The following is a 10,517-nucleotide window of genomic DNA, read 5'->3' as shown; positions in this document are numbered from 1 at the left end:
AAATTTGATAAATTTGTCAAAATTTGATCTTTAAATGCTTATAAAAAAAAAATTGTGCCTATGTATTTTTAATATTTTTCAACTGATATTGTAACAATATATCAGGAGCTTTGTATTAAATTTATACATTTTTTGGCCCAACAAATAAAACTATTGATTGATATTTATAGAAAAAAAAAAACTGAAAATGTCCGTAAACAGCTCAAAAAGAGTCAAAATATTTTAAAAATTGTATGGTGTATAGGAAATGCTAATATAAACATTCAGTATGTTCATGTATCTGCAGTTATTCGTTTTTGAATTACAACAAAATAAGGAAATCGCTACATGAGAAATCGAGTGAATATCCAGTGTTGTAAAAATTTGAATTTCAAACGATCATAAAAATTTAATTTGACTTTCTTATAAATATTTTTTGTTTGATAAAGGTAGATAATCTTATAAGGAATCTTGTATTACATTTTAAAATCTTAGATTTAAAAAGCAAATTTTTTACGAATTCTTAACTCAAAATAATTTGCTAATTTTCGTGATTTTTCCATATTTTGTCAATTTTTGAACTTTAAATGCTTATAAAAAAAAACTGTGTCTAAGGATTTTTAGTATTTTTCATCTGCCTTTGAAACAATATACTTGGAGCCTTCTATTAAATTTTCAAGCTTTTTTGATAAACAAATAAAATTTTATTGATATTTTTAGAAAAAAAACTAAAAAAAAAATGAAAACTGACAATTTCCGTAAAGAGCTCAAAATAAGTCAAAATATTTTGAAAATATTATCGTGTATAGAAAATGGAAATGTAAACATTCAGTCAAAATTTCATGTATCCACGGTCATTTTTTTTAAAGTTACACCAAAAACCAAAATCGATTTTACATTAAACAGATTTTGCGTAAAAATTCCCGTTTTTCCTTAATTTTTCTTTTGTTTTTCCCGGCGCTTTTGAAAACTACTGTGAAATTTTGACCTCCCCAATGCACCAACGATATTCACTTTCTGATCGAACAAAGATACTGAAGTTGAAAATCGAAGCATTATTTCGACTACTTATCGTGTAAGTAAAAATAACAAAAAAAATAAAAAAAAATAAAAAAACACACATCATTGTAAAATATACATTCATCGTTCCACTCAGAATCTAAAATAAATGAAAAAAAAAACACACATCATTGTAAAATCAATACATTCATCGTTCCACTCAGGCCCGGTTCAAGGGGTAGGCGACATAGGCCCACGCCTATTGCGGCACTTAAGCAGCACTTTAGTAAGAGGGCGGAATTTTCAAAATACTGTTAATATTATATTATTAGGGGCGGCAAAATTTGATTTTGCCTAGTTCACTATTTTTCTTGAGCCGGTCCTGGTTCCACTCAGAATCTAAAAAAATTTAAAAAAAAAACACACATCATTGTAAAATCAATACATTCATCGTTCCACTCAGAATCTAAAAACAGTTTTTATGACTTTAACTATAAACAAAGAAAACGTACCTTCCGATAAAATTACTGTCCATTATTGTAGAAATAAGGAGCAATGTAATGTAAATATTTGTAAATCAATTTCAAAAGTACCTTTTACACGATACCTGCGAATTACCTACCTATGATGAAAATTTATGGTGGAATGTACATATTATAGATAACATAGTTATGCGTTTAAGAATATCAGTGTATAAATTCTGTAAACTTAAAGACATTTGTCCTATTAACATTGTACGTAATACATATTTATAATTATACCAAGCAGTATTTCAATATGGCATTCGAGTATGGGTAGGTCTTACCCAAAAAGCTATTAAACCACTACAACTGCAACAAAATAAAATTATTAGGATATGTCTAAATAAATACAGTTTAGAAGGATCTACGTCTCAAAATTATAAAGAATTCAAAGTTTTGCCTATTAATTCACTGTATAAGAAATTTGCAATTAAGTGAGAAATAAAAAATAGGGAAAATTGGTATAATATAGATAAATCTAAACAAACTAGGGAAAATAGGGCATATGATGCTAAAATTAATTATACGTATACTTCTTTTGGTCAAAAATTAGTGAATTATCTTGGTCCGAAATATTATAATTCTCTAGATTTAGATTTAAAAAAAAAATAATCGAAAAACCTAAATATGCAAAAAATACTATTAAAAATTGGTCTATATATTAAACATTGAATAAAATGTATATCATTTATATTATAAAATATTATATAACATCTTTGCTTTATATTAACTATTATATTTTGTTCTAATCTAATGTGTACAATTAATCTTTTATTTAAAATTTAATAAAAAAAAAAAGTTAAAATCTTGACAAAATACGGAAAAATCACGAAAATAACAAATTATTATGAGTTGAGAATTCATAAAAATTTTCTTTTTAAATCTAAGATTTGAAAATTTAATACAAGATTATTCATAAATTTGTCTACCTTTGCCAAAAAAAATGTCAACAACCAAATCAAATTAAATTGTTATGAGCGTTTGAAGTTCATATTTTTACAATATTGGATAATCACTCTATTCTCATGTAGCGGTTTTGTTATTTTATTGTTATTCAAAAACGAATAACTGTAGATACATGAACATTTTACTAAATGTTTATATTTTCATTTTCTATACACCTTACAATTTTGAAAATATTTTGACTCTTTTTAGGGTGTTTACGAACATTGTCAGTTTTCAATTTTTTTAGTTTTTCTTTCTATAAATATCAATAAAATGTTATTGTTGGATAAAAAAGCGTGAAAATTTAATGCAAGGCTCCTGATATATTGTTACAATAGCAGTTGAAAATTATTATAAATAACATAGGCACGATTTTTTTTTTATAAGCATTTAAATTCAAATTTTGACAAAATTTATCACTTTTAAAATGTAATAATTATTTTGTAGTTAAAAATATATAAAATGTTCAATTTTTAGAGCTAAGGATTGAACATTTAAAACAAGGGTAAAAAAAAAACCCATATTAACCGACAGTAAATAAATAATTGTTACCACTGGGTAATTCCCCAAAATCATATTATTCATTGTTGTTTGTTGTATCCTTTATCTCATATAATTCATGTGCATATTTGTTGTATAGAATGTAGATTGTCTCTTTACTCAATAAAAAAAAAAAAAAAAAAAAAACAAGGGTCCACGTAAATAGGTAAATATATAAATGACTTTATTAACAATAATATCATTAAATATACATATAGTAATATCATCGGCTGACAGACCGTTTTCGCTCAGATTCGTTTTTCTTAAACAATGATATTATATCATTGAATTCAAATTTAACACCATCCATTCTTTGAGTTTATAGGTAAAATCACAAAACCCAGTTTTTGTCCGGACGGCTAGTCCCCGTCTACGGCTAAAGGGGATATCCTAATGGAACACCCTGTATAGGGACTTATATAGGTATCAATAATAAAGGATTTGAAAAAAAGAACAGCCCGAAATCTTAATGTTGATCGGCTGATCGATCATATGATATTGTAGAACCACCGGATAGAATACTGAATAATAACAACTCTGCACCCGTCATCTGGGAAATATTTGTATTTTTCGGTGAAAGCTTAGGAAGAAATTGTAATTTTGTGTTCATTATTTGCAATTCCGTGTCCAAACAAATTTCACACACAAAGTTTTCATGATGGCTTTCCGTGAGTACGATGACAAAATCCTTCGGTATTACTTTGACGTAGGTAACCTTCATGGACGTCGTCCGTGCATTGTTATCCGAAGTCGAGCCGAACGCCAACACGAACGAGATCAACCAACGAAACCTGAAATGTACAAAATCGAAGAGGCGTTCAACAACATGTTGAACGATTTTGCAGTTGAGCCGGGGTGGACTGGGAGGTAAACAGCCCAGTATTCTATAAAACTAAACGGCCCAAACCCCTTTATAACAGCTTCTTTATGAATACCTACTTTTTCGGGTATAAATTATAAATAGACAATAGCCAATAGGTTTTAATGTTCTACATTTTATTAGAATCATAAATGTATAATCCTTTTGATATTTTTGATGTTTGTTTAGTATTGTTTTTATCATTTATTTCATTGTCACAATTCATACATTTATTAAACCAAAATCATCTTCATCAGTTTCAGAATCGACGCGTTATTATAGTCATTACTTTTAATATAAGCTTTATATAAATATTATCTGTTCTCTTTTTCAACAAATCTACAATATTTTCATAAATATTTGCAAATGGTTCAATAATGGTAGTTTAGAAATAACTTTCTGGCGGTCGATGTACGAACGAAATCAGATAAAGTGTTTAAAAATTGTTCTGGATGAAACTGACTTTTAACATTGTTGCTTAAGGAATTATAATACACTATATAGGTACAACATACCTAATATGCTCATACAATCATTATTATTATAAACTTTTGGTTCGACTATGAACTTATTGTAGCATTGTACCAACCAATTACAGTGTTATTTAAACTGTTTCGTATTTAAAAATAAATTTAAATAAATTCATTAGTAATATCGTCAAATGTTCAAAATTTTAAATGCCCCAGCGGCCCAGCCCACACACATAAGCCGGCCCAGTGTGCTACGGCCTACGGCATACTAGCACACCTGGCCAGTCCGCCCCTGCGGTTGAGATGGTCGGCGCTGCCGTAGCTCTGGACGAATCTCTACAGGTGCAGCCCTGCACATCTTCCGAACCAATGCGGGGTCAGGGTGCACCTCGGACTTCCACGGTCTTTTGACGTCACAAATCTTGTTCTGAGTTGGCTAGTTTGAATATCGGCGTTGTGCTGATAGTCGACCGTCGAGTCGACGGAGCTTGATAATAATTAATTGATATAATAGTTTTTATTATTACTCTTTCAGTGTTTATATTTTATAGATATCAAGTTTTTGATTTACATTCTTATTTATTTCTGGTTGGGTTAGGTTAGTCCGGCTCTGACCACGCAACATTCCCACATTCCCGAGATATTTTATCAAAAAATCTATTTATTTATCAAATATTTTTTTTATTTTTTGAATTCTATTTAGATATTCTATCAAATATGGAATTTTTATCAAACAAACAGATTTTATTAGAAATATAGATTTATTATGATTTGTTATTCAGAATTGAAAAATAAATAATCTTTATAAAGAATTTATATTTGTTAAAAATCAATATTTAATAAAAAAATCCATAATTGATAAAAAAAAAGTAAATAGAATAAAAAAGTCTATTAAAAATTCATATTTGATAAAAAAAAATAAACTTTTGATACCATTTTGGACTGTTTTGAGTTAGTTAGGATCTTTTTCCATCAAAGTCGACCTTTTTTCATCAGAGTATGTCGTCGCGGTCTCGCGCTCCGTCACGATGGTTGTCACCCGCAAGTAAACGCGCCATCGACTGCACTCCGGCGATGGAAAACTGTGGGACTAGCCGGGAGAACGTAAAGAGGTGACCTGCAGTGGTCTTAATCACTTTGCCATCACGTACCACTTCCCTAAGCTTATTGTGTCTTGTCTGGTGTTATATTATTTTATTTTTCTATCTCTTCTATCTCATTATTATAATTTCTGCAAATATTTGATCAATGTAAAAATTATAAATTATAAATACCTAAATATATTTTTTTACAATTATTTTTTGTATGTTTGCCATGTTTTGGTCAATAATTAATTTTGTTTCGCAATTCGCTATAAATTATAATGAAGTTATATACTTAATTGTTTCCAAAAACCACATATTATTGTGTCTTTTTTTTGTGTGAAGAAGTATATTTTTATTTTTATTTATTTCAACAGAATAATGTTCCTCACTGAACATGCGCTCGTGTGAGTTAACCAAAAGTGTTTTTGTTAAATTGCAAACTCTATTTTAACAAAATATAGGTACTGAGATTTGTGTTACGTGAATGTAGGTATAGATAATGAGCTATTATTATTATTTACTAATTTTTTATATATTTATTTGGTACTTACAGCGTAATAGATATTATCTATTTTATTGAAAAAATATTTAAATATAACTGTACTTGTAGCCGCCGCCTTCTATTTTCTTATCTATATATTTCTATCTTCAAATTATTTTGTAGTTAAAACTTTATAAAATGTTCAACTCTTATAGCTAAGGATTGAAAATCTAAAACAAGGTTCCACGTAAATAGGTCCCATTAACAATTTTTTCTTTTTTTCTCGTACCTTTTCAGCGCCACCCTTCTTTCGTTTTTCACACATATTTTGAATCAAAATATTTACAAATAATGATAAGGTTATCAATGTTATCACGCAACTAACTGAATTCTACCATAGAGTATAAAATATAAATACTAAAATACCAATACCACAGATTTCTAATAAATATAATATATATTAGCATGAATTGGAGGGAAAATAGTGTAAATATCAAAATTCCTACTATGAATTTGTTTTTTTTAATATATTTTATGCTTATTTATAGAAATATAATTTTTTTTTTGTAATTATATCATAAAAATTATACCGGCCCTACCGGCCTTCTCAAGAACAGGCCCATCGGGAAGTTTCCCGATTTCCCGATATAAGCCAATCCGCCCCTGCATACAATACAAGGAAAAGTTTAGATACACAGCGGTGGGGGGTTTTTGGGCATTCGAAAGCGTCCGTTAGCTAATTTCAAACTATATTTCATATAAATATTTTGTTCACGGAAAATACCATGTCCGCGAAAGCCTAAATAAACCGGGGTCAGCAAATATGTAAGTTTTTTTTTTTTGAGAGGTTCTGGGGGGGGAGGGTCCAGTACCCCTGAAATACGCCACTGTACCTAATAATAATATTTGGGGATTGCCAACAATTGTTATCAATCAATAAATATTTTGTATTTAAATACTATACTTCATACAGTGTTTGGAATGAACGAGTTCTAAAGGAACGGATTCCTTTTTAAAGAACGGCATGTTGAACGAGTTCCTTTTTATAAAAAAAGAACGAGAAACTGAACTATGTATAGTTCTTTTTTTAAGGAAAAATAACAAAATTGTTCGTTCTTTTCTAGTTCCAATAATTTACACAGATAAGTATGTAAAAATTGAAATTAAGATATATTTTTTCAATGTGTATAATGTATATTGTATATTGCTAATTATTGATCGTTATCGAGTATCGAAGTTAAGACAATCGACATACGCAAGCCAAAAATTTAATTTTGATGAAAATCTCAAAATGTATAATAATATATTACATAAACATATAAAATATGTATCTACTTGTAGCCATATAATATTATAAATAAAAATTAAAGAAGTATGCATAATACGAAAAAAAACATTAATGATTAAATAAGAATTTTTATTTTATTTGAAACTAAAAAAGGAACTCGTTAATTTTCCAATAGAACGACAAGGGAACTGATTCTTTTTTTTCAAGGAACAAGGAACAGAACGAATTCCTTTAACAAATTTCCAAGTAGCATGTTACTAGGTGTTTTTAGCCTGCAATGAAAAATGAGAAATCATAAATACATTTTTGGGCATAGTTCGGTGGAAAATACCAAGTAGGCTGTCATGCTACATTTTGTTACCAAGAAATTTAATTACATTTTTTTTTTGTTTTTATTTTTGATTTGTGGTTCTATGTCAATAAAACGTTACGAAAATTGGTTGGAAAAATGTTGTACCCAACCCCATGATAGACGTAATTATATTAATTATATTAATTCTATCATCCCCAACCAAAACACGAATTCATTTAAAAATATTTAAGTATTTATTTTGTATTTGGATAAATAAAATATTAGAAGTAGGATCTGTGTCATTCTGTGGTATAGAGGCATTGTAACTTGTAAGATATCTTTAATCGTGGTTATAAGGCAATTATTAATATACCTAGGAAAGAAGGCAACATAAATAAATTTAAGTTTTGCCCATAGACCTTATACTAGTATAAGGTCTATGGTTTTGCCTGTAGATCGCATGATGGCAGGCAGGCCGGCGCTGCCATGAATGCTGATTTGTATCGCTGATTTATTCGCTTCTATTTTGTTCAGTGATACGACGTGGTATATTTCATGACGTCACTTATATTGATTACAATGTGATAAGGAAAAAAGTTCGAAAGTACAATATTGAATGACAACTTCAACACTACAACAGTCACCACTCAACAGTACAGATTACAGCCATACAAAGTAATTACAAACTATAAGTGTATAACGACCATGATGCAATCGTACTAATCGTATCTAAAGTCTGATGAACACCATTGCAATTACCAGCCGTTGCAGGCATTATTGACTTGATGTGATTTTGCTTTATGAAACTTCAGACCACCTGCTGCGGTGGCGGTACGAAGTATTTCATATTTTCATTCACTCGTTTCCGTGTCCTCGACTTCCTGGACAGCGATGTCTTTGATTTAGGTCAAATCTGTTGATGTCCTGCAGATGGAAAAGTAATTACACCCGAACTGCCAGTGCAAACCGTAATTTAATTTTTTCTTTTTTAATGCAACCTACAATATTTTATTCCTTTACAGCAAATTATTAGCCGACTACGAACAGCAGTTTGGTGTGACCAGTGCTGAGATCACATCGAAAATCAGCAGACTTGGCCATATAGCGAGCAGTGAGTAATAATTAACACATGGACCTTCAGAGGTGGGGTCTTAACAATTCTTTTTTTGATATACACAGACGATAGAAATGACTACATCAAAGAAATCGAACGAAACCTCGACGAGGTGCATGATTTGGTTAGTAAAATAAATAATATTATGGTATCTATATTATGGTATTTTTACTTGGATATTCAATATTTTTCAAGTTGGAACAAATGGACCTGTCGGTCAAAGAATCCGATGTGTCTGTACGCGCTAAACTGCACAATCGAGTAGCTAGTTACAGGGCAGAACTGCACAGATTAGCAAAGGAGTTTGCCCGAGCAAAATGTACGGTCAACATTGATTTAGGTATATTACATAGTAAATAGGTAGGCACTGCACAATATTTATTGTAGATTCATAATAATTGTTTATTTAAATTAAATACTACAGAAGATGATAATAATTTTGCTGAAAGTGAAGATGTAACTTCAGAACAAAAACAGAGGCTACTGTATACGTCTGAACGTCTAAACCAATCAGGAATACAATTGGATAATACTTATCGTATTGCCGTTGAGACTGAAGAAATTGGTTCACAAATACTGACAGATTTAAATCGCCAACGAGAAACTATGCATAACTCTTTTAATAGGGTAACTTAGTTCATCACTTTACGTTTGACTTAAAGTATCTTAAACTTATGTTTTTCATATGTAATTTGTACTGTTGCAGCTCAGAGATGCAAATGCAGACCTTGGTAGAAGCACCCGAATGATAAATGCCATAATTGTTCGTTCCAGACAACACAAAATCATACTCTTTGGTGTTATGGCAGCATTTTGTTTTCTCTTGATCTTTGCATTTTACCGTTCATTCCTTTGAATATACATTCCTATTTCACGGGTTAACTTGTTTTAGTTTTGTTATTGCCTTTTTTAATTTACAATATAATTGTTATTATTTATATTTGAAATAATTTTAACAGTCATTTCTGAACAACTATCTTTATAAACGTAAAATATTTAAATACTGTCTTAACAAATAAAAATGTCTATTAATAATTCTATAGATGTCTAATGGTAACATTATACAACTAAGAGTATGCAACACCTGATGTTTATCTCTGTCTCATAATCGTACAGCATACCAATTTTTAGTTTCACAATAATCCATTTTACTCTGTTATATCTAAAATTAGGGGAATTGGTAAATAACTTACAATTTTAAAATAAATTATTACCTAAGCCTTTTCGTAAATTTTAAAATTTACAAAAACAAAAGAATTTTAAATAGCTCATAATTTACTTTTTAATTAAGATATCAATAAAAGTCTTTGAGATGCCTCGTATAATAATCTTACTTTTACATTTTATAATAGGTCATCAATTCACTCTAATTTTAAAAATAACAGAAAATTTGTTATGTTGTACATTTGTAAGACGGAGACAATACTTGTGGGTGTGAGATCCTCTTATGTCAATTCATATTAAATTTATTTATGTGCTTAAAAACAAATTATGTATTATTTTTGTCCGCCTTGTTAAAATAAATTATACTGAATTATTTAATATCAGCTCTTTTAATTTTATGCTGCAATAGTAATACCATATTGTCTAGTTAAATTTATTTGGAGGATTGGCAAAATAAATAATATTGTCATATGACTATCATTCAATATGCAATTGAATTGTAATAATCAAGTTAAATTCAAATAATTCTTGTGGTTTTTGGGCCTTTAAGACCAGTCCTTCAGGCAAATTTGAAGCCATATTTTCCTGTTCTCTGCAAATTCTCTCCATTGTATACTTGGTTTCACTGTTTTAAAATCTTTTTCACCAAGATCTTCTCATTGTAAGCGTAGTCTACCTAACAATATTTTTCCAAACAAATCTTCCATTAGAGTTGATGCAATATTTGTTTTAACTCAGACCCGTGAGGCCATGCACAATATAGATAAAACGCATTCACGT

General features: G+C 29.4%; 1 protein-coding gene across 1 annotated transcript; it reads left to right on the top strand.

Moving 5' to 3' along the window:
- Positions 1–8,060: 8,060 nt before the first annotated feature.
- On the top strand, positions 8,061–10,115 carry LOC100166417 (vesicle transport through interaction with t-SNAREs homolog 1A). Its single transcript, XM_001944350.5, has 6 exons — positions 8,061–8,397; positions 8,482–8,570; positions 8,639–8,697; positions 8,769–8,913; positions 8,998–9,200; positions 9,280–10,115. Exons 1-6 carry the CDS (start codon positions 8,390–8,392, stop codon positions 9,427–9,429), a joined length of 654 nt encoding a protein of 217 aa, XP_001944385.1. The 5' UTR covers positions 8,061–8,389; the 3' UTR covers positions 9,430–10,115.
- Positions 10,116–10,517: the final 402 nt, after the last annotated feature.

This window comes from Acyrthosiphon pisum, chromosome A1 (genome assembly GCF_005508785.2).
Source record: "Acyrthosiphon pisum isolate AL4f chromosome A1, pea_aphid_22Mar2018_4r6ur, whole genome shotgun sequence".
Lineage (NCBI taxonomy): Eukaryota > Metazoa > Arthropoda > Insecta > Hemiptera > Aphididae > Acyrthosiphon > Acyrthosiphon pisum.
This window is presented reverse-complemented; position numbering and strand designations above follow the sequence as displayed.